Source organism: Chroicocephalus ridibundus, chromosome 1, assembly GCF_963924245.1.
Source record: "Chroicocephalus ridibundus chromosome 1, bChrRid1.1, whole genome shotgun sequence".
Lineage (NCBI taxonomy): Eukaryota > Metazoa > Chordata > Aves > Charadriiformes > Laridae > Chroicocephalus > Chroicocephalus ridibundus.
This window is the reverse complement of record NC_086284.1, coordinates 73,048,677-73,073,430: the sequence shown is the minus strand read 5'-3', so window position 1 is coordinate 73,073,430 and position 24,754 is coordinate 73,048,677. Positions and strand designations below refer to the sequence as shown.

The 24,754-nt window shown below is 44.7% G+C and overlaps 1 protein-coding gene across 4 annotated transcripts in view; it reads left to right on the top strand.

Annotated features, from left to right (window-relative positions):
* NPAS2 (neuronal PAS domain protein 2) overlaps positions 1 to 24,754 on the top strand; it is a 109,342-nt gene that overhangs the window by 31,921 nt on the left and 52,667 nt on the right. For 3 of the 4 annotated variants that reach the window (XM_063339482.1, XM_063339476.1, XM_063339491.1), the window contains exon 2: positions 21,584 to 21,637. In XM_063339482.1, coding sequence (XP_063195552.1) covers positions 21,584 to 21,637 — 54 coding nt within the window. Of the gene's footprint in view, positions 1 to 2,118; positions 2,184 to 21,583; positions 21,638 to 24,754 lie in introns of those variants that run through there. The other variant, XM_063339502.1, reaches the window with a different exon arrangement.

Below are 24,754 nucleotides of genomic sequence, written 5' to 3'. Positions count from 1 at the left end.
ATTCCTCCAAAACGGGACAAAATACCTTATTGTTTCCCAGCTCTCCTGAGGCTGCGTGTTCCCGTGACGGCATTTGCCACCCACCTGGCAGGAGAGAAGATATGGGCAAGGGAAGCAGTGCTTGGATTAGTTATTGCAGCGACAAGGTGGTAAAGTTGCGTGTGCATGCTTAAGTAATGACAATGCTGAGGATAGTGGAGAAGAGTCCCCCAGGAACAGAACATGAACATTAATTATAGGGGGGAAAATATATTATTAACATCAGACCGCACACTACAGGAGATCCCAGTGTGACTATTAAAGGAAATTAATTACCACCTCTCTTTACCTTTCAGATCAACTCTTCTTTATAATGAGAATAATTCCTTCATTGTTACCACTAGTATTATCAGCTGTGAGAGAATAATTTTTCCTGGTGTTCCATTCATTGCTATCGTGCATCTGTATGTTTTGAAAATAAATGCTTCCAACGGATCTGTTGCATCCCCTTTGAGGGGAAGTCCCACAGACTAGGCTCAGGCTGTATAAAACAGAACGATATGCTAAAATACTCATTCCTCTGCACTGATAAGTGTGAAATAGCATCAACGTCAGTGAAATAGCATCGAAGTCATTCAGTGTGGCGAAACCAGGACCAGACTTTAGGAGGTAGCATGTCAGCACAGTGCAGGAGACCTCTCTTTCCCATAGCTGCTCCTTTCGTCACATCAGCCACATGTGCCCATCATACCAAGTTTGTAAATTCTGGGATCGAGGATTTCTAGAAATAACTAACCTTTCAGAAATAGTGAGGCATTGATCCCTTTGAGGCCAAATAAAAGAGATAAATTTAAAGATTCTAAGTCTAAATTATTTTCCATATATCCCACTCCCCTAAAATTGAGCAGTTAAAAGCAAGGAGATACTCTTACTTTATTAGACTACTCCTGCTTCACAACCCCCTTTTCCACATACCAGTGTATTTTCAAAATGCATCTTGCATAAACTCACATGAGAAATTTTTGCTGGTAAAGTCAGAATCGAGGTCAAAACTGGACTAAAAGAAAGCTCATTACAACTTTAACATCCGTAATCCACCCTGAGGAGAGAGATGAATGCAGCGAGCGGGCTATGGATGCATTGTTTCCATTGTACTCTTGATTAACTTATAATTCACAAGTGAGGGAGTGTGAAGGAAACTACTGACTGATGGAAGGTCACCAATTCCAAGAGGAAATAAATGATATATAGGCATCCCATTCATCACTTTATTTGTGTAACAGCAGTTTGGATTCTGTCTCTCTAGGGTAAAGCCCATTTAAAATCTTTTAATATTTTTGCAAAGACGAGGCTGGAAAGCTTGTGTAATCTTAGTAACAAAAGAACCATATATAAAATCCACATCATCCCAGGGCAGCCAGCGACTTCCCTTGAAGAGGGTGCTAATTCCCCAAATTCTTCATGATTGTCCTTGGATAGAGGCCAGTAATTACCGTGATTCTTTCAACCCCACATGAAGATCTGCCGTCACCCTATTATTTCTAGTATAAGGTAATAACAGTCCTAAGTTTTGCTGTAAAGTTCACCTTTGCATTACAAGGAGCGTCGGGTTCTCGGAAAATCCTGATTACAGCCATGGCTTTAATTAGGGCTGGTATCAAAGAATATATAAATGTGTGCATGATCCCCGTTCTTCCATCCACCCTCAGTTTTTACAGGAATAAATTTGTTAATGAACACAAGCTCTGCAGTGAAGATACTGCATCGGTTGTTCCCTTCCTTTGTAGAAAAGCAGATAGCTCTCAAATATGTGTCAAGCTTCTGAACCGGCATCTCGCTTTACCACACTGCAATGGAAGCAGTGCAACAGTAGCTAGTCTATGCCTGGAAGAAGTAGCAAGAAGTCAACATACTCCACTTGTAAAAGCCGTAGAGAATAATAAATAAGAACCAAAACCAGAAATAGGTCAGTAATACAGACATCATGGCCAGACAGAGAAAAGCCCTGTGCATATATCCCTATATTTACTTCTCCTGTTAAAGTAACACCATGGCAATAGGGCGGCCAGACATGAATGAAATGCTCTCACACTTTATTTTCTTCTACAGTTTATTGCAGAAATAATAAACACTGTGCTGCAGAGTCAAATTGACGCATGTGATCTTCTGCATTTTTGGTGGCTAATACGATTGCTCTGGAGCAGGTCAGTGCACATTCTCACTTTCAGTTACTTTGGACAAATGCAAACTAAGTGTACCATGAAAAATTTCAGCACATAACATGGCGTCTGAAAGATGATGTGTGTCTCTGCTGTGATATTTTCATTATGCCTCAGAGAAAACCCATTTTAATGCATAGCTGCAAAAAGAACCACAGGTCTTGCGAGTAAAAAAGACATGAAGTAACCGGTGTGGGCTAGCAATTTCTGTCAGATAAACTGGTAAATTTGGATTGAATTAAGTCCTAATGCTGGATTTTGTACTAATGCCTGTCTGGAAGGCACTGAATTGCTAGATAGAGAAACAAGGGAAAGCTACGGCATGCCTACAGAATCTTGAGACACGGCGGAATCCAGACACAATATTAAAATAAATTCTTAAACTCTGCAGAGAGTTTCTTTCTTCAGCCTAACTATGCAACAAATATGACACAGTATGACAAAAAAGAAATCTTCAGCCAAATTCTGACTCGGTCACACCTACGGCATACAGCATTGCTGGAGCTGGGCAGACTCCCCGTCCAAACCATGACTCCACATTAGCTGGAAACCTCTTTAAAAAAGGGAAGCAGCTGCTGCGCTCACTCGTTCCAGTTCCACTTTAGCGGCTCAGTGTATAGTGCTAGGCTGCATTTCCAGGTCAGTTTTACAGAGCTTTAACTCCACTAATTTCAAAGGACTTACTGTCATTCCTCACTGATGTGTGTGAGAACAGAGACTGGCCTCATTTCTCCGTCCCAGCTGAAGTGCTGGATGGAGGATCACAGAATCACGGCATGGTAGGGGTTGGAAGGGCCTTTGGAGATCATCTAGTCCAACCCCCTGGCCAAAGCAGGTTCTCCTAGAGCAGGTTGGACAAGAACGCATCCAGGCAGGGTTTGAATATCCCCAGAGAAGGAGACTCCACCACCTCTCTGGGCAGCCTGTGCCAGTGCTCTGCCACCCTCAAAGTAAAGTTTTCCCTTATGTTCGATGGAATTTCCTGTGTTGCACTTTGTGCCCGTTGCCCCTTGTCCTGTCACTGGTCACCACTGAAAAGAATCTGGCCCCATCCTCTTGACACCCGCCCTTTAGATATTTATAAGCACTGACGCTGCCTAAGCAGGTTGTCGGTAGGCGAATGGTATTTCCCCAGTACCGCACCTGGATGGGGCGATGCCGCGGGAGAAGGCAGTTCTCACCAGGGACGTGAGCGGTAGGGATGGCAGGTTGAATAGCTTCGTGCTCTCCGGAGAGGTCCAAAATCCAGACTGAGCCCAAGATAATTGGTTTGATAGTTTAAGAATAAGGAAACAGCAGATGTCTTTGAATGCATGATGAGAGCAACAGGTCACAGACTTGGCTCGTGGTGATAAGGTTTTGAGAGAGGAGGGGAAGAAGCCTCTCTTCTGAAACTTGGCACAAAGCTTCAGTCTTTTTTTGAACATCTCTTTGGGATGACAACCTATGATCCTTTTTTTTTTCTTCTTTTTCCTTCCTATCGTTTCCACATGAGAGTGACTGCTTCGGTCTGCAGTTTAGTTTCTCAGGAGTAGACTAGAGAAGGAAAAGTGTCTGCATCTGTGAAAAGGATAATACAGGGGAAAGGGTCAGAGAGCTTCTGTTTCCCAGTGAGCCTTCTTAATGTACCTCACCATTGCCTCAAAGACAGATTGCAATCCATGGCATAATCGGTGTAATTCCTAGCAGCACCTGGATTTTCTTTCAAGGTTTCTCATCCAAGCTTTGCCCAGCCTGTTATTGCTTATCTGTATGATTGAAAATCATCCTAGCAGCCAGGGAATTGGAATGCAACACAAAATAGCTGAAAGCTAGCAATGAATTTAGGAGCTGTGCTAGCCATTCAGAGATTTATTATCTTTTTTTTTTTTTTTCTGGGTAATGGGCAAGTGAGAACCTTTCGATATTTCAAAAAGAAAGCAGCAGCAAATACCCCTGAGGACAGGCTGCATAAACTCTGATTCTGTATCTGAAGTCCAGTACCAGTGTTTTTTCTCATGAAAAAGTAATCCATTCAGCTAAAAGAGAGTGAAGTTGACTTTGAAAATTAAAATCAATGCTTTAATTCAATACACATACAATTACCAGCTGTTGAATGGCATGTAATGCACTTTTACTGAAAAAAAAAAAAAACAGCAGCACAAAAGACTAGAAAGGAGGCTTTGACAAATGTTAGGATACTCATAATGAAATTTTTTTTTGGTGTTTTTGAAAGCAAGACTGCAAAGTTAAGCACTGCAGATGATAGGGCATTATGCAGAGGGCGTAAAAGGACCGATGGTGTTTTTCAGAACACATATCACTGCTCCCTGTAATGCTCTGTTGCCACAAATATATGGTGATTAGCTATTTATCAGCGTGAAAGCACATCATAAAACATTCCACATATCATTGGGTTTCTAATAATCTGTGTCACTGTGAAGATTAATACATTAAGTCAGTCCACATAACTTCATGAAATACTTTCCTTTGCCAAGATTTGCATTGGGTTTGGCAAACGGAGGATGAAACAGTGGTCAAATGGGAACATCTACTTTTGTTGACTGGTCTGTGAAGTAACACACTTGTTTTTTCACTCTGGGGTAATGCTGTTTAGAGGTGGTAATAAGAATGCCCCCAGTAGCATCAGTATCCAAGATATCTCACCCGCCTGCTCTAATACTACAGTCCTCCTTAGACTGTGCTTTGGGATGCGACTTAGCCAAATTGGATCCCTGCAGATCTGTTTGCCATGTGAAGGCACATTAAAGACCAGCGCTGCACGTCAAGGTCAATATTTTCTATTTTGCATGTCGAGAGGTCAGCCCTTAAATCCATATTTACTCATCTGACTAACAACCCTCCCAAGCACCCACAGGTCCTTCAATTCCAGTGATTTATCATTACCTGTGTTTCCACCGATACTTCCCCAGAGCTCCACGGTGTCTAGGGATACACTGGAAATCATATTTTATCTAAAAGATAACCAGCGTAATTACTGTTTCTGAAAAAAAGAAAAAAAGAAAAAAAAACAAAGAAACAAACCAACCTCAACATTGCAAAAGGGTAATTGTTTCAAATCACAGAAGACCTCTGAAAATCCATCCACCTATTCAGGCGGCTAAACGTACTGCCATCACTAGCTTAAAAGCCCCATGTTTGAAAATGTTGCCCTGAGCCCACTCAGAAATACACAATTTGAGATGAGATTAATGATGAATCGAAGGGAAATATAACCTTCTCGGGTTAGAGTGTGACTGATGACACCCATCCCCAGTTCAGGGGGGAAGGTGGGAGTTCATTTAGATTGATTTATTAATGTTTTTCCCAGAGTCAGTAAAATACTTGGTAATTAATGGCACAGAAATATGAGTTCAGCTGAAATCCCCCTTAAATTAAAAGTATTTAATTTAATAGTAATTTAGAGGATTTTGCAAAGTGCCAGAGCAAGATAACTGCATTTGCGGAGGAAGCAAGATTGAGAGAACTGTCTCCTGGACTGATGCAAGTAATGTATCTTTATAGCCACATGGGTCAGAATTCAGTAGCAATATTACTATCCTTCACATCAATATTTCCATGAAGAGAGAGAGAGAGAGAAAATATATCAGGAAAAACATTCTCTCACATTTCACTCCTCGCTCTTTAGCCAACTAAAAATTTACTGCGTGCTTCACAGTATAGTTTAAGACTCCTCATTATTTCTCAGGATAATGTCTGTTTTAAAATAGCCTAGAACCAGACAGTGGACCAACAGAAGCACGGCTGCAACTGCGTTGTGGTTCATTCCACTAAAATTTTTCCAAGTGCGAAAGAGATAAGGGCAAATCTGAGGAATGCCAGCCTTTAATTGCTTTCTGTTCCAGTTTCTCTTGACCAATGCCAGCTTAAACCCTTTTGGCCACCCAAGCAGTAGCAGCCAAACTCTGATGCCTTGTGGCCAACACGTACATCAGGCTTTGGCTGGTGTAGCAGCGCTCACGTGCTCCCACATATCCAGCTCCAACACAAAAAACACGTTATTTAAGGCGATGCAGAGCCTCTGAGCTGGGCACTGGGTCCGGTACAATGAAGGGGAGCAGGGATGGTGTGTGCTTGTGTGGGAGGAAGGCAGAGTGGTGCCGTGGCCCCAGGGGCGGTTTCTCTTGAGGGTAGAGGATGCTGGTCTAGGGTGCCACGGGCAGAGGGGGAAGCAGGGCAGGGAGAGGCTGCCGCTGCCTGAGGGACAGAAAGCCCATAGCTGGGTTCCCAAAATGCACATCTTAGCCCTTTCGGCTTCCAGGGGTTGGACCAAGGTACCTGTTTTTCTAGAAAACAGGCCAGTTAGTTAGACATTAATGGAGCAACATGAAAAAGGGTGGGTGGTATAGGCAGACCCCAGTGTGTGCTGCAGAAGTGCTTATTAAAATTTCTGTGCGATTTTCCTAGGAATTTAGGGAATATGGAACATTTCACTTAACAAAGGTAGATTTTATTTTTTCCTGCCCCGTGTCCTTGAGTGAGGTGGTTAGAAACAGCAAGGTGAGAATTTTCAAAGGAGAGAGCTGAAGGGCCAAGACTGAGATTTGGATGAGGATCACCCTCTTTTTCTCATGCCCATTTGAAAAAGCCTCCCTCTGCTTTGGGGGATTTGAGAGACTCCCAGCTGCAGATTTTAGGAGGACTGGAACATGTTCAATCATGGCCAGACACGATAAAGTGTACTTACTTCTCTGCACTTTAGGTAGTTTACATTGGCACAGGCTGAAAGGTTTCGAGTTCTGAAGTTTACACATTCACAAAGTCTCGGTGCTCAGATTTAACATCATGTACTTTTTTCACTTGAAGTAGGAAACAATAGGAACCAGCAGAAAAGTTTTCTCAGGAGCTTGCCTTTTGAAGTATCTAAGGGAAGGAGGATGAGGGGGAAAAAAAACACCCACAGGGAACCAAATATTTTTCTGTTTAAAAGCAAAAATCCCCAGACCCAAATGCCCCTGAAATAGTGTGGCAGTAGGATGAAGTATAAGTCATTTAAAGTGAAGTGCTGTGATATCAAATTTTATGCTACCTTTGGCACAGTTTCTGTAAATTAATGTCTTTTCTGCAGACACTAAAGTTGCTACAGTTTCTATAGCCACCCTTGAGACAGCTTTAAACCCATCAGACAAGGAGCAGCAATAGCCTCTCTGCGACCAAACATCCCAAGCCATCTTGTGCCAACTGCTTTTTTTCCTGGGGTCCCCAAAACTGCCTTCAGGATCCCCTTTTTTTTTTTTTTTTTTTTTTTTTGCGTGTGTGTGGATTTGAGAAGCAGGACACGGGACTTTCCCTTTTCTCCCCACCTCAACCCATAGCCCCGCACTTTACCTCTCTCGGCTGCTTCGCACGAGGCTGTGAGCCAGAGGACCTGACCCGACCCCAACCTCAGCTCCCTGCCAACTGCTTCTCTTTCTTTCCTCCTCTTTCTCTTTTTCCCTTTTTTTCCCCCTAGATCTAGCTGCCCTAAACAACCCTTTTTAAGTGACACTGGGTAAATATGTAAACGAGCAGACCCACACTGAGCCGCATTGATGCTTCACTACTTGTTTAAAGCCAGGTCAGGTATGCCTACAAGCGCTGCGGTCACAGTACTGGCTGTGGAATAGATGGGACGTAAAGTACCTTACTTTCTGCAGGACAGTTAATCCTGATTTTTTTAGATTACCTGCAAAATTTGTGGTGCATTGAGGGTTCAAGTCCTATTTTTCCATGTGCCGTGCTCCAGTAATGGCCATGGCACTCTGTTTGAAATAAAATGTGATTCAGCATGAGTAGAGATCTAAAATCATGTCGGGTTTTTTTCCCCTCCTAGTTTTTATCCTGGTAATTGTGAAAGATAGGTAACAGTGTGCCACAACTCAGGCCTTTTGGGACATAGACACATACTTTGTGTGTCTGTATGAATATTTGACGCAGATGGCAAATAAAATAGCAAGTCAGCTTGACATTCTGACAGCAAATTTTCTTGCAAGTGGAAAGGGAAAATGCACATTCAGAATGGAAAGCAGCACCCATCATAGGCAAAGATGCTTTCCTACCAATATCATTTGGCACAGAAGAGATATATTATTTTGCAATTCTAACTCGCGCAGTACATAAGCGCGAAGTGAATCAGCACATCAGTATTTCGCTGTGGTTTTCAGAGTGTCTCTATTCTTTCTTTTCAAAGTTAATATCTGGCAGAGGCATAATTTGGTATTTCTCTATGGGGCTTTTAATGACTTCTCTGTTTCTGAAACGCCACTGTTGAGTGAATATGCTAGAATTTAAGTGCACTTTACACTCTGTGGACTATATCCTGCATTTAGCCTGTGTTCAAGAGGACATTAGCCTGAGACTTTTTGAAATCTCCGTTTCATTTTGGTCAATAGGGAGAGTTTAATGTACGATGTGAAGTAGGAAGATGCTGGTGTATGAATAAAAAATATAAACAAAAGCAGTTACAGTGCTCTCTCATTCCCCCATTTCATCAGTTTAAAGCTGTTTTTATGCTAATCAGCCCTGGGTCACTGCTATGCACTATGGATAAAAAAGTCAAGTCATTCAAGTTATTTCCTTGTGAAGGATCTCCAGGAGGATATCTGAATTCTGGAGCCAGATCGGTTTTAATTGAACCTAAATAATCAGATTCAGGACCGACTCTATATTGAAGTTAATTATTGCAGGCTCTGCACTTAAATTGAGTGCACAGCCTAAGCTGTAAAATTTGTTATCTTAAACGGTCTTCAGGATTCCCCTTTTTCCAAGTCGCACCCATCTTAAGGGGTGCCTGGGACGGGGGCTATTCCCGGAGCACCAAGGGAGAGGAAGGCTGGCTGCCTTGCCAGCTCCCCACGCAGCACTGCCACGCCACGTCACGCAAGGCAGCGTTGCTGCACCACAAAAATAGCACATCTATCAATTACGGTTGAGGAGGCAAAACCTCCCTATAAAATGCAGGCAAAATCCCCTGCGAGTGTTGAAGCCAATAGCAGAAAAAGGGACAAAAGGTGCAGTAAGCACAGATGAATTAGAGAAATTCCCATGGGGGAAGGCGGTATCACCCTTTAAAGCTGGACTTCCACTGGAGAATGATTATGCAGAGATTTTTCCTGCTTCTGTATAGGCTTTGGGTTTGTTTTCTCTACTTCTTGTCCTATTTTTTTTGTCATGCTGACCCGTAAGAGTTATCAATACCTGAAATAAATAAAAAAAGAACAGGAAATGCAATATGCTTGGTACAGTAAAGGTTTGAATTTTTCATCTCTTAACATTTTGTTTTTCAAATCACTGTATTCCCAGTAGCACAGTAAAAATCATTTGCTTTAATGCAATTGCTAATAACGATGATATCAACACGAACCTCTGTTTGCTCATATGTTGAGCTCATTGAATAAAGAAGCTTATCATTTATCTGTGTAGAAGCTTTTAATTAGTTTTCTGAATTTACTCCAGAGATTAATGGGCAGATAATATTCAATATATGCTTTATTGTTTTCATTTCTTTATTGAGATATCTGAATTTGTATGCTCTTCCATCTTTGATCTTTTACTGTCTCTCTGTGTTAGTAACTGTAAAATATTTGGCTGCAAACAGACTCATAAAAAATTCCACTAGTCCATTGGATCTTGGTGGTGGTGGGTGGTTTATGAGGTAGGACACAGCAGCAAATTCTACTCTATCAGGGATTATAAACTGTACTCAGAAAAGACTGTTTGTACTGGTGTCACTGTCTGGCACTTCTCAAGATTTCCAGTAGCTGGTTGGGGAGGTGCCTTTTCCTGCTCACACACTGAACTTAGGCATTTCTTTTTTATGGAGATTTCCTTTGACCTTTCCCCTCAGCTGCCACCTTCTTCCCTGACCCCGACCATCGATTAGTGTTGGCCTCCATGGCATGGCTCCTATGACCCCTCGGTCTCCTGCTCACCATCGGGCCACTCTGGTAGAGCAACGCAGTCCTTTAGCAACTACCTGATCTCCTCAACCTGTCAAGTCTGTCCTTTGTGCAGTGGATCGCATCCTCTGCCTATTTGTGCATGATCTTGTTGAAGACCAGAGTGGGTGAAGCTCAGCCCTTGGGCTGTTCAGGAAGAGGTCTTTAAATCTGCACTTCCAAGGGAGCAATGGTGTCAAAGGCTTCCCTGATGGCAGCCAATATCTATAGGCAGCTGCCATCCTGGTGTAGGGACTGTGCCTTCTTGTTGCCAGGAAGGGAAACTGAGCACAAGTTGCTGGATTCATCTTTGCTCTTCTTCATTTCTTGTGTCTTGGGAGAAGGTGCACCCTCAAAGTGCAGATAAAAGGGAATGGAAATCCTAAGTAAACTGCATCATTTTTATTAAAAATAGTGCCCTGTGTAAATACAAAGTTCAGCATTATGGCTTTGTTGGCCCAGTAGGAGAAGGATTAAAAATGCTCATTAATGGGATTTAAAAGCAGGAGTTCAGTTATATTAGCTACAAAAATATAATTATCATAATTAAGATTGCAAAGCACTAATGAAGCTCTTTAATAATTATCCTTTTTCCTTAGAGATTCATTTCGTAAAACCTGATTTGAATTTTACATCACACTGGAGAAACTTGATTGTTGTAAAAATGGGAACCACTGGTAGCATGAAGAGGCCGAGAACAGCGGAACTTCACACATAAGTGGGGAAGTGCCGGCACCACAGCCAGAGCGTGGCTCAGCCTCGGATAGGAAGGACTCAAGGACATAGACGCTTGAGACAGCGCAAAATACAGGTGCAACCTTGGTCTGATGCTGTGCCTGAACTCTCGGCAGGTTTATGGACTCAGACACAAAATTGAGGGACCACAAACTGAGAGCATCCAGCTGTAAGGTGCCATGCTACCAGGCAAATCGTGTGTCTCTGGCCTCCCTGTGTCTTTAGGCTTAGTGGTGCCCAGCCAAATCCTGAGCTGACTGCACCCTGCTGCCTTGGTCTTGTCAGAAATCACCTTAAAACCTCGTAGGTTACACGGTTCGCGTACAAGGGAGACAGCAAGCCGTACAGAGCAATAGTCTGTATGGTCACAGGCTTGCAGGGTCCCTCCTGAGAGAAGAGACAGACAGCAAGTTCTCAAAATTAAATGACAACAAATTGTCCATTTAAAAATATCTCCCCAAAACAGCTTTTCATGATTCATCTCCCCAGATGATTAAATATTTAGTTCTGCTGACAGGAATGTGATAGTTACTATAGAGCAGAAAATTTAGTGCAGTGCGTGAGTTACAAGCAGATATGTTATCAAGCTGTTAACACAAAAGTGATGGGATTATTGGTGTTGATATCTGTATTTATTTCTTCCTATTGTATAGGGATTTTTTTTTTCCCTGTACAGCAGCAGATTGAGGCCACAGCTTTGGCTCTTGCACAGCGCAGGGAAGTTGTTGCTTCTTGCAGGCTCTCTGCACAGGCGGTCGTGTCTCCCCCCACGGCTCCCGCCTCTGGCCACCATCAATGGCAGAGCCACTGAGTCCCCATGGGTGTCACCATGCTGGGACACCCGTGGGGATGGGGAAGGCCAAGGAGAGCACTCGCTGCCTGGCTCAAGTCCCGATCCGCTCCTTGGAGCTGGTCCCACCGGTTCTAGCTGGTTGAAGAAGCAAGCAAGGTCCCACCGGGATGGGGAGAAGGCAAGAACATTGAGAGAGGACAGTCGTTCACCCCAGGTCCTGCTCAATGGAGAGGGAGCTGCCATATCAGGTTAGGTGCCTAAAACTGTGAGGAAATTGGGCCTCATGTTTAGTTCCTGCTTTCCTGCTGAAATCTCCACAGAAATGTATGGCCTTTTACTTCAACGTCTTACATATGGAGGGGACACCATCACAGCTGGTGTAAATCGTGACAATTAATTTGAGAGTACTGTCAGAAATTCAGAATTCCCTTCTGGATTAAATTTCTCTGCTGTTATCGAAATTACTCCCAGGCCCAGAGCTTTTAAAAGAAGAGTAATTAGGTACTTTGAGAGCCATCCATAAATGGTTAACAAGCAAACAAACAGAAGAGTGAAGGGAATGAGACCAACCTATGTCAGCTCCTGGGCATCTTGCTTTATAGTCTAGTGCCACTGCAGCCTGTTTAATTGGATGGAAAGGATTAAAAGGATCTTGTCAAGGCTATTGCTGCCAGAAAAAAAGAGCGCGACTTTGACAGCAGTCCCATCGAAAAAGGCTGATTTTCTGCTTGTGTTGGTGTTTCCCAGGTAGTTCGTGCCAAACCAAACAACAATCCTTGAGTTTTTGACAAATAAATCTTTATAGTGTTATACTCACATGCCCTGCCAGTTTGCCTGTACTGGCTGAGCATTTGACCACGAGAAGATCATAGGTCAGACGTTATATTATTCTACTTATTTAAATATTTGCAGAAGTAAATAAACTTCAGCAGATTTTTACAACGGAGAATACTTTATAACTGAGACCATTTTCAAGGGAAGATTTTAAAGCTAATAATTACAAATTAATCTGTGCAGCTCTACCTCCACATTTAGGCCTGGATTTTGCAAAGATACACATTCATGAGGGACTTCTTATAGCAGTGTTAAGCACATGTTAAAGTCTTTGTACATTCGGGACTTCTGATACTATGGGATTAAAGTTTTATAAATACCCAAAACAGATTAAGAGCATGAGAAGTAGAGAGAGAAGAATAACAGTCAAGGGCCATTCTCATGAGATGCATTTTTCTTCTTTTTTTTGATAATTATATCATAAAGTGAATATTTTTTTGAATCATCATCTGAAAGTGACACGACAGACACATGACATACAGACATACAATGTTAAGATGTGTGTCTCTCATCCTTTTCTCCTAGATGGCAGGTTTATAAAGCAGGAGGGATGTCAGTATATGGGAGACAGTGCACGAGCTATTTGTAGCACAGAAAAGTAAAAGCATAATAAAATAGATTTCAGGAACATATATAATACAGGAACTAATTCAGGGTGACTGATAAACTTAGGATGTTCCTGGTGGTAGCCAGCTCAGTAGATCCAAAATTACAGGACAATTCAGGTTGGAAGACACCTCAGGAGTTCTCCAGTCCAACCTTCTGCTCAAAGCAGGGCCAGCTTTGAGGTCAGAGCAGGTTGCTCAGGGCTTTGTCCAGTCAGGTCTTGAAAACCTCTGAGAGCAGGGATGGTATAGCCACTGCCTGGCTGTCCTCGTGCAGAAAAGGTTCTCCTCTCTTCTTTCTACTTATGCCCATTATTTCTCACTCTCTTGTCCTGCACCACCATGAGGAGCCCAGCTCTGGCTCCTCATTTATTCCTTATAGGCACTTGGGGAGTTTAAGGTGCCCTAAAGCTGTCTCTTGTCCAGACCAAATCAGCCCAACTCACCCAGCAATTCCTCATGGGGCAAGTGTTCCAGCTCCCATTGCCTTGGGGGGCCTCTGCTGAGCTCCTTCCATTTAATGTATATCTTTTCTGTGCTGGGGGCCCAAAACCAGACACACTACCCTAGATATGGTCTAACAAGTGCTGGGTCAAGTGGGATAATTGCTTCCCTTGATCAGGCTGTGCAGTCCATGCAGCCCAATGTGTTGTTGACAACCAAGGCCACCACCAGCTTATGCACAGCACGCTGCCTGCTGCCTGCTGTGACTCCCAGGGCCTTTCCTGCAGAGCTGCTCCCTGGTCAGTCCATCCCCAGCCTGTATCAGAGCCCCAGGCTCTTCATTCCCAGGCACAAGACTTGGCAGTTGTCCCCACTGAATTTCGTAAGGTTCCTGTCAGCCCTTTCCTCCAGCCTCTCTGGGTCCCCACCATGATGACAGCCCTGCCTTTGAGCATGAAGCTGACACAGAAGACATCCACTGCTCTCTCTCCATCCACAGATACTGTCGTTTCATCATAGCAGGCAATCAGGTCACTCTTAGTAAATCCATGATGACTGTTTCTGATCACATTCTCCTTCATGTGCCCAGAGATGTGCTCCAACAGGACTCACTCCATGATTTCCCAGGAACTGAAGTGAGGCTGACTGGCCTGTTGCTCCCTCAGTCACCCTTTTGTCCATTTTTGAAGGCAACATTTGCCTTTCTCCAGCCATCAGAGACCTCCCCCATCTCCACGACCTTTCAAAGATGAGAGAGATCAGCCTAGCAAGGACACCACCAACTCTTTCAGCACCCATGGAGGCAAGTGGTCGAGCCCCTTCGACTTGTATGGGTCAACTTCCCTCAAGCTCCTTCAAGTTCCCTTACCTGCTGCTGGTCCTTCTGCTCCTCCCTGACCCTGCCTCCAACACAGAGACCTGGGAGACCTTGCTGGTGAAGGCTGCAGCAAAGGCGGCATCAGTACCTCAGCCTTACCTGTGTTTGCTGTCGTTAATTTACCTCCCCACCAACCCCCAATACTGCAGCAGTCCCACACTTTCCTCGTTCAACCTTTTATTACTGATGTGGCAGCAGAAGCTCTTCTTGTTGCCCTTGACGTGCTCTGCAAGTGTCAACTCTAGGAGAGCGTTGGCTTTCCTGCCACCATCCCTACACACCCAATACAGTCAATAGAGAAAGACAATACCTCCACCGGATGGCTTACTGTCCCTGGCCACTTTGCTTATGCATAACTTTTGGCAAATATTTGGCTGTGTACAAACTAGTAATAACTAAGCCTTTAGCTGCCCCATGCCTCAGTTTCCTTGTTGAAATGCACTGGCCATGCTTTGCAAAACCATCACTTTCCTGGTGGCATACGTTGTTATTTGAGAAGGGACTGTGACTTTTCCGTGGGAGGATGGCAGTCTGCAGTTACCACAGGGCATGTAATGCTCCGATTACTGTTTTTGCGAGCAAAGGAAAAAATCCAGTAGCATGATAAGCGTCCAGCTGTAGAGTTACATCCATTTTTGCCATGCTACCAATGGCAGGTGTCGTCCTGCAGGGACACGGGCGTCTGAGCCCCCTTGGGCGCCCCATGGCGAGCCCAGGTGCTTCATCTCCATGGCTCATTCAGAAGGCGAGAGGGCTGCCCGCAGACCATTGCAGTCACATCCTCCTCCGTTCATCACACGCAGCGATGTTACCAAACTGACCTACTTTCCCCGTCCGCCCACGGAAGGCTAATCCTGTTTAGCATTGCTGGAAGGGGACGGGCACGCGGAGAAGTGCTCCGAGTTATACAGATGGCAGTCTTTGCTGATTAATGTTAGTTTAATTTGTTTGCCTTTCTGTTTCCAGCCGTGCGAGGGGGGAGCGGCAGTTGAACCCGGGGATTCATTTCGCCTGTTCACTGAAGTCTGAATGGTTTTAGTCATTCAGTAATAATAATAAGAAGGAAGATAACGAGCATGTATGTACTGATCTTCACCACAGATCCCAAGCGCCGCACAAACTTCGCGCGTTGCTCACACGCTAGAGATAAAGAACGCCTCTCACTTAGCCTGGCCGCGCTCCAGCATGGCGCTGCTGACGTCAGCCGTCTCGCTCCTGACTTAAACTGCTGTGAATCACACCACATCCATAGGGGGTTCACAGGCCACTCACCCTAAAATTCAGCTGGCACCGGGGTAGAGGGGGGGGAAGCTGTCAAACAGCACACAGCAATAGGAGCAACGTTTCTGAGCTACAGAAAAGAATACCTCTTCCCACTAAATGGGAATAATGTAAAGAATAAACCCAGAGTATGTCCCAAGCCTTTACTTCTCTTCTTCATAATCTCATGATACTCAGCTGCATTACCTGTGAGCATCTCCCTGCCATCCCCAGGTCAGAAGAGTGGAGCATTAATTTACGTCAAATTCCATCATTTTCATTGTCTGCATTCAGATTATTTTTTAATGTCTGTTTCGCTTTAAGCCCACTACCGTCTAAAGATTCATTGTACACATATGTATGAAACATAAAAAAGGCTATGAGGTTCATGAAGTCCAATATTTTCTCAAAATGTTTTCTTCTTTTCTTTTTTTGGAAACCTCTGAACAACCTCTCTTCTCTATTGTAAACAAAATGTAATAATCTGCTGAATGCAGGAAGACTAAGCTGCACACTGTCAGGCAAAAATAGTCATAACTCGAAAGCTGGACACTTACCATGCCCTACTGTTTTTTTTCCTTTACTTGTAAAAACTGTAATTCCCATAACAACTGCAGCATTACGTGACCTGTGGTAACTGCAGGCTGCCGTTCTCCCACTGAAAAGTCACAGTCCCTTCTCAAATAACAACGTATGACATCAGGAAAGTGATTTTTTACTACCTTTTCTTAAGTTTTCTTAAGGCTACTCTGTTCACATTTTGATAAATCAATTTTGATGGCTAGGGGCGGGATTGTGCTGTATTTAGTTACGGACTCCAGCATGTTCTCCTACCAGTTCATAGGTTTACATCTGAAAAATAAGGATCGAGAGGTGCAGTTCAGTTCGATGTGTCTCTGAATCTGTTAGTTTCTCCTGATATGTGTTTATACAAATCCTCCTGTTGTGTGTTCATGTCATAGCCCTCATGGTGGGATATCCAAGTGCTTCATCCACATCAGAGAAATATAGAACAAAGCGTTTAAAATGGTCAGATGGTCACTTCTTGCCTGTCACCTTGTGACCTTTCCTGCCACTTCCCATTTGCTAATGTTTCTCTTTGCCCCCCAGCAAGGCTTGGAAGGAAAATACTTTACTTGTTAGTGTGGTTTACTTCATTTCAGAGCTCTGCCTTAGCTGAGAAGAAGGATGTAGAGCTGCTAGCACCAAGCCACCGTGTGGCTCCCCAGTGCAGGCAAGCACCCATCTAACCCACACTGTGGAGCACCCATGGGACAATGCCATTGTCTGACCACAGTGCCCATTAAACCTTCTCTGTCATCCCCGGGCAGGGGACACGGCAGTGGTGCCAGTGCAGCAACCCAGCCACACTGTCCCCTATGCTACTTTCTGGCCACCGTGCCCTTGGCTCATGCCCGGAGCCTGTAGTCCCCTTCGGTGCCCTCTTCCTATGTCTTGGATCCTACTCACTATGCACAGGATACCATGCATCGGTGGATCTGGCTTTTAAGTCCTGAACCACCGAACATATCCACACACCGTCCTTATAATGCTGAGCTCTTGGCCAACAGCCTCGTTCCTCCCCTTCAAAGAGGGAACCAGAGAGTAACTCCTTGTTGAGGCAGTGCTCAGCGTCTTGCACAAGTAACGCTCAGCAGAGATGGGCACTGGAGGCTGTGCGATGTGTCTGGAAGGCACAGGGGCATGTCTGCCCTCTGCCCTGTCACTCTTTTTCTTCCCTCCTCGCAAAGGTAACGGTTGTTGGGAAGGGTCTGCCCAGAGGCCAGAAGGTAGTTCAAGATGTTTCTTCTCGGTGTCCCAGTTTTCCATACAAACCTTGCCCATCCCCTCTCTGTGAGAGGACTGTTCTCCAAGTGCACTATCATCATCTTTAACTTAGGATGGTGGTGTTGTACCAGCATCCTAAGTGGTCTGAGGCTGAGGTCCGAGGGAGGGCTCAAGTATACCTGTAGCAGGTGGGAAGTAACACCAGAGTATGGTGGGCAGCACCCCCCCTCCCCAGGGCTGAGAATGCCCTATACAGGACAAGTGGCTGAATACCCCAAGCAGGCCTGTGGGATGGTGGAGGCAGACACCCCACCATGCCAGAGAGGGAAGGGGAAGAAAAGCCCAGTCTTTCTCCCCAAGATGCCCAACACAGGGCCAGAGGAGCACAAGCACCGTGATTTCTCACCAGGCTTCCCCAGGCACATCCCAGGACCTCGAAAAGAAATTTACATCTCTGATTTAATTCAGCTGAGTTAAATGAATATGATTAAAAATTCTTGTTAAATGTCAGGCTGATTTGTAGGAGCTGAGATTAGCTGGCCACGTGGCAACTTAGTGGGAAATCAACAGCTGATTACTTACATTTGAGTGTCAGTCATTTTATAGCATATCCTTATGAGGACAGGAAGGAGAGAAACCAACCTCACCCACATAGAAGAGTAGTAGTTTAACTTGCCAAAAAAACATGTTTTTAGCGCAGGGTAGGGTGATCGGTGCTAGATGAATTTTTTAGTGCAAGCTCTGTGTCCACTGGGAATAGACTGTATCAAAATAAACATGTGCAACCTTTCTTCTGGAGAGTCCCTGGAGCGAGCTGGCACTCTGCCTGAATTACTTCTTTCCCAAGCAACTATTCATTGCATGAATGAATGGCGGGGGGGGGGGGGGGGGGATGTTTGTGCTGTACTTCGCCGTCTGATAAGTAAGCCAGGGGTACGCAGTTAACACTTTTAGCCAGTCTTATGTTTCCAAAATGCAACTCTTCCCACTTGTGGGTATGCGTCTTTTTGTGTGTCTGTCTGAGTACTGCCCTGATGGGAGTACGTGAGCTTTCTTCTCCTTATTCCGGGTGGCTCCCACCTTTTTGAGTGATGGCGTCTTCACTCCTTGTTGATAATGATGATATTAATGAAGCTCCAAAATTAACTGTCACTGTTAAATACTCCATCGGGCAGGAGTTACATCATGGGGTGGTGTTACCCATAGGTTCCCAAATTCTCTTTGTTATATGAAAGGGTTGTTCAAATTTTGAGAAATCCTTGTGCCACTATTTTACGTCACCTCTTTGCAGGGGAACCGTGGCACAGATGACGGGGATGAGAGAGCAGATTTCCAGTTTGCTATCTGGGACCCTCCCAGCTGAGGGACTGGGAGGGAAACGTAAAGCAAGCAGATTGCACTAAGAACATACCTAAGCTCCATGCTATGGGCTTCTCCTCCAGGTGTAATGCTGGCTCAGGAGAGGGATGGCAGTACCAGTTCACAGCAGTTGTATACTCTGCCATATCTATTTTATTGAGAACAGTTTTAATTTCATATGGTGCATATGTACTGGCAAACGCTGTTAGCAATGCTTATGATGCTCTGGAGATTTTGCCGTGTGAGCAAACAGAAGCAAAATGACAATTAGATATTGTCTAACACTCGCAACAGCACAGCAGGGCCAGAATTTCATGTCAGTCAGTGAGAAACCTTGTTTACTGGAAGCTGGCCATGAATTGCTTTACAGATCTAGCCAAATCCTTGGCAGAACAGACCAGTTAGACCTGTTGCTCTCTTGTAAGTGTAAAGGCTTCCTGGCAGTGTAATTCCTTGATGGTTGATAGGGTACAGCTGTAGAAAACCCCTTTCCACTAGGTACGTTGTGCCCCTCTAAAACAGCCAGGGCTGAGCAGCAGTGTTGCTGCCTGCCCCATCCAGCCCCATCCTTCCTCAGAGCCACCCAGAGCTCTGGTCCTCATATTCCTGATTCCTACTGGGAATCTGTTACAACCAGAGCAGGCTTTGGTGCAGCAGCAGCAGACCTTCAGCGATTTAGAGAAAGCAACTTCTTCTGGTGACGCTGCCCCATTTTGCTTATCATACCCTAGATTCAACAAGGATGCACGCAACAGGGCATTTTGAGCAAAAGTCTAGCAAAGAAAGACAGTAAAATCCCAAATGCTAACCCTTGCCATATTACTGATGCTTTCTTTGTTCTTGAATAATGTAGGTGAACATTTTGGTTGCAATAAGTAAGCAAATAAAACCCACTGAATTTTGTCACTACATTTTAGTCTGACTGATTTGAAAACACACTTGTTGGGCTAGCAGTCTGATTCTGGCAGTGGGCAAATAACCACCTGAAGTATTTTTAAAACACTGGTAAATAAAATTTAACTGGGTCTATAAATTTTCCTAGCCTAAAATACGGATTGTGATATGGCTAACTCGGCTGTTTTGCAAGGCCAAATAAATATCTGAAAAAAAAAATCTAAAACCTATATGGTATTATTTGTTATTTTGTTCTGCATAATAGAATTTAGCGACTTAAATTTGCCAGTTATGACTAAAAAAGCTGCGGCCTTCATATTTTCTATTTATGCCCCTCCATCAATGAGTTGAATGCCATGAAGTAGTAGCTTTACTCTCCAGTTAATGATCTGTGGCTTTACTTCCTCATTACACTCATATTTGATAAGAAATTACAGGGTAGTTTCATGTTCTTGGCTAACTGTTGAATAATGAGCAGGTGGAATATTGCTGTAAGAGAACTAGTAGCAGAAGCAGGGAATTTATCCACTCTTCTTACTATCAATAAGTTTTCACTCCTGGTATTTCGTAAAATGTTCTTTAAACAGACAAATATATGGGTGACTCATATGTGGAAAATACCATGGGCTTAAATAATGCCTAGCAACTGACTTCTCTCCTCCCCGCCCCCCCCCTCCAGTTTTATCCATGTCCTGCATGTTGAGGACTCATTAGAAATGAGAAACACTGATTTTTGAAAACAAGCATTATCATTGCCTCTCATTACACCGCCGCTCTGCAAATGACGCTTTGACAATATGCAGGGTTTGTAGCGGCATTGCGCTGCCGCTTTGGGAAATGTTTGTGTGGGATGCAGCAGCCCACGGCTTGTGTGCTCTGACATTGGCGCCAAGTGCCCTGAGAGGCTGCAGCACCGCGGGGCATCCTCCTCGGGCTGAAGCAGTTACGGCTCAAGCATCGCTTGCTCATAAGGCCAGGGTGCAAAGGAGGGTGGGCAGTGAGCTGGCAACAAATCTTTCTGAGGGTCTCAGCTTGGGCTGCTCTTGTAATTTTCCCTTCACCTTGCCTACGCAAATTTACTTAATTTACCCAGTTTACCCCCTTTTACACTGTGGCTTTATCAACACATCTGCTCAGAGTACTTTCTCCCCACAGCTCAAACTGCCGGAGCAATTGGGACTATAAACCTCATGGCAGGTCACAACATTTTGGTGGAGATCAGCAAAAAGAGTGATGGGGATGGTGAGGTCCCCATGCTTGGTGCCGGCACCTCCGGGCAGGCGCTCTGTCTGGGCTACGGGAGGGTTTATCCACAGTGCGGCTTAGGCAGCAGGATTTATGAGGACACTTTGAATTTGGGGTGTAATTCAGTATAGTTACGACCATCTCTTTGGGCTTCAGATCAGGGCCCACAGGAATGGATGAACAGCCTCCCAGTAGGATACTCCACCTGAGAGTCAGAGGCATCAGTGATGCTGGCTCTTGCACCAGGCATGGCTTTTGTGGGAACGTGGGGGCACTGAAAACTTGAGCAGACCCCCAGGGTTCATCCAGCCTGCAAGTGTGCAAACAGTAACCTCCATGCCGAAAAATCCCCCAAGAAGTGGCTGGTTTTGTACTGTGCTTGTGGACCATGTTGTGCCTGGGAGCCTTGATCCCTGGCTGGAGCCCGTAAGGCTAGCCTGGCGCTCAGGAATAACATTATCCACAATGGATGTTTCCTAAAATCAAGGGCTGTGTTATAAAGCACTGCTGACACATTTATCTGACCTGGATATCATCACTCTGTTATTAAAATGAAATAGAGCGACTCTGAGATTAACCTGCAAGTAGAGCTAACAAAATGACAATTCGTAATGATTCTCGCATTCCTTCAACAGAAAAAACTGCTTAGACAATCTAATGGATGAAGATGAGAAAGACAGGGCAAAGAGGTGAGCACTTTTTCTCTTATAACTCTCTGTTTAACTCGTGGTGGGCTTGATACTGTTTGTTGCCGCAGAAGCTGTTTTATCCATAATCAATTAATCAAAAAGAGAGAGAGTAAAATACAGCCAAGCACAACTTGAAAAACTGCCATCGCACAGATTCCTATTCTTGGCTACCCTGTAAGAAGAAAATAACGTAGCGATGTTTCCTGTGGAAAGTGTCAGAGAAGCCAAGGCATTGATTGTTTTCCTCACGTTACTGCAGAACACAAGGACTGAAAAAACCAACAACGTACTCCTGCCACTATAATACATCATCTGAGCTTCCTGAGTGTAGAAAAATGTGGAGTTTTTGAAAAAAAAAAAAATATTTTGCAAAAGTAAAAGAACTAAAAAATTGAGGGGTTTCCCCTGTTATGATGGTCATTTATTCAGCAATGCCTATCTCATGGTAATGAAAACACCCAGACGTTACGTTCAGAGCAGAGAAAGACCCAAAAAAGTGCTGTGTCAGCCCTAAACGGGCACAAACCTTTATTCACGTACATTCTGCACTCCATCACCAAGACCCTTTTGGCGGGAAATGGTTGTGAACACTTTGTGGGGAGGGGAAGCGTGTGTTTCAAGGCAGAAGACCCGTGGCAATAAAACTCTTAATAACTGTCAGCTCTGACTGGCATCTGCAGAAATGCTGTTTGGAAGCACTTGAGTGGGTTTTTTCTGGACGTGTTATCAATCCTGCAGCCTACGGTTTAATTGCTTTAGAGGGAGCCATGGGTTGCCTGCTTCTTTCCCCTTGGTTCCCTCTAATGAGAGTATTTCCAGTCCGGGCGCAACTAGTCGATCCAGTTTCATCTCTTTTGATTCCTTCTCCGCTTCTTTCCTCCCTGCAGCTTTTTCTCACCAATATAGGTCAGCGCAGGCTGCAGCCGAGCTCAACCATTCCCCTTTGCTCCCTCCTCTTCACGCGTGCACGCTCAGGCAGCAGAAGGCTTGCCTTTGCCACCGGGAGGAAAGCGCTGAGCTAACAGTCTCCCCTTATCCCTGTGAGGGGTGATCTGCTGAGGCCAGGGGTCTGCCAGCCCCCAGAGCCCCACTGCTGCCCCTCTTCACGGGGGGCTTCATGGATAGGAGAAGAAGGACATGGGGTGCAGCTCTGCATGTTGCTCTGCCCAACCATCAGCCAACCAGGCAGGCACCTGGGGCCAGGGGAGGAGGTGGATTCGGGAAAGGGATACCTCCCGCCACCACGCCGTGTCGCAAAGAGGTCATAGAATCACAGAATCACCAAATACCAGGCTAGAAGGGACTCAAGGGTCATTTGGTCCAACCTTTCTTGGCAAAAGCACGGTCTAGACAAGATGGCCCAGCACCCTGTCCAGATGAATCTTAAAAGTGTCCAATGTTGAGGAATCCACCACTTCCCTGGGGAGATTATTCTAATGGCTGATTGTTCTCATTGTGAAAAATTTTCCTCCTGTGTTCAATTGGAATCTCCCCCGGAGTAACCTGTACCCATTACCCCTCATCTTTTCCACGTGACTCTTTGTAAAGAGGGAGTCTCCGTCTTCTTTGTAGCCACCTCTTAAGTACTGGAAAGTGGTGATAGAGCCTCCCCTAAGCCTTTTTTTTTCTCAAGGATGAAATAACCCAGTTCTATCAGCCTTTCCTCATATGGCAGGCTTCCCAGTCCTTTGATCATCTTTGTGGCCCTTCTCTGGACCCTCTCCTGTCCACATCTTTTTTTGCGTAGCGGGGACCAAAACTGAACACTGTATTCCAGGTGTGGCCTGACAAGCGCTGAGTAGAGTGGGATAATGGCTTCTTTATCTCTGCTGGTGATGCCTTTGTTGATGCAACCCAGCTTTCTTTGCCCCAGGGGCACACTGTGCACTCATATTGAGCTTTTTGTCCTCCAGGACACCCAGGTCCCTTTCCACAGAGCTGCTCCCCAGGCAGGTAGATCCCAGCCTGTGCTGCACTCCCAGATTATGTTTTTCCAGGTGCAAGTCCTTACCCTTGTCCTTGTTTGACCTGGCTCTTGGGAGAGGGTGTAGCACAGCGGGAGGTGTCACGTTTCCCCAGAGCCCCAGCATCAGGGAAGGGGGGAGCAGGGGAAGGGAGCCCACCTTGCATCGCTGCTTCGCATCCTTACGGCCTGATTATCTTCAAGATATTTGTGTGCTAATTGTTTAAAAATCAAATGCATTAAATGAATCTATCTAGGACAAAAATAGGATAACACGTATCCTCGCTATCAGCGATTGTCATCACCATCTGGTATGGTTTTCATGCCGTTTGTTCCTGGAGGGAATTTTTGTTATACCCTGGGGCAGGCCTCTACCAAGGTGGATAAAAAAATTATAACTTTGAAAAGGAAAAAGGGAAATTGCTTCTTTAGACTGTAATTTTGCTTTTTAGAAAAAAATCTAAATTTGAAAATAAGTTTGAACCTTCATGAGAGGGTTCATGAAGGTCTAAAGTTACTACAGTATAGTGAAACCATTCAGATTCATTTAAAAGCTACATTTTTAATTCCAAAGCTTTAAAGAGAGTCAAACCTGGGAGAAGCCATTGGCTGAACGTTTTGCTGTTGTGCGTTGAAAACTGAGAACTCTCATCTGTCCCGTGTCACAAGGGAAATGCTTTCTTTTTTTTTACTTCTATTTGGTATAAGGACTGGGTACCTCAGTGCTGAGAAACACGAGTGGGTAAAAAAAGCCAAGAAAATTGTTCTCTTCTTTCATTTTCTAAGTAGGTGAGACTGAAACTTTATGGATCTAACTCTTTGGGGATGGACTTAAGCCAGCAGCTGGGCTTCTCAGGTTGGAGAGACACATGCACACCATTTACTTTCTGCTGCAATTTATTAGGCACATACGGCTTGTATTATACAGACATGCGAAAAGGATCCACCCTCTACCAAGGAGAGGCACCTGCACTCCCACCCCTGGGGCAAATGTTTAGTATTTGGCCAAGATGCATAGCTATTCCTTCACAAGACTGGTTATTTTAAGTCCCATTCCGCATCCTCTGACTCCCCAAGGCACTACGTCACCCCAAAGACCCTGGGACTAAAATGTGGACATGATGGCACCATACATGGGAGCACTGAAGACCTCT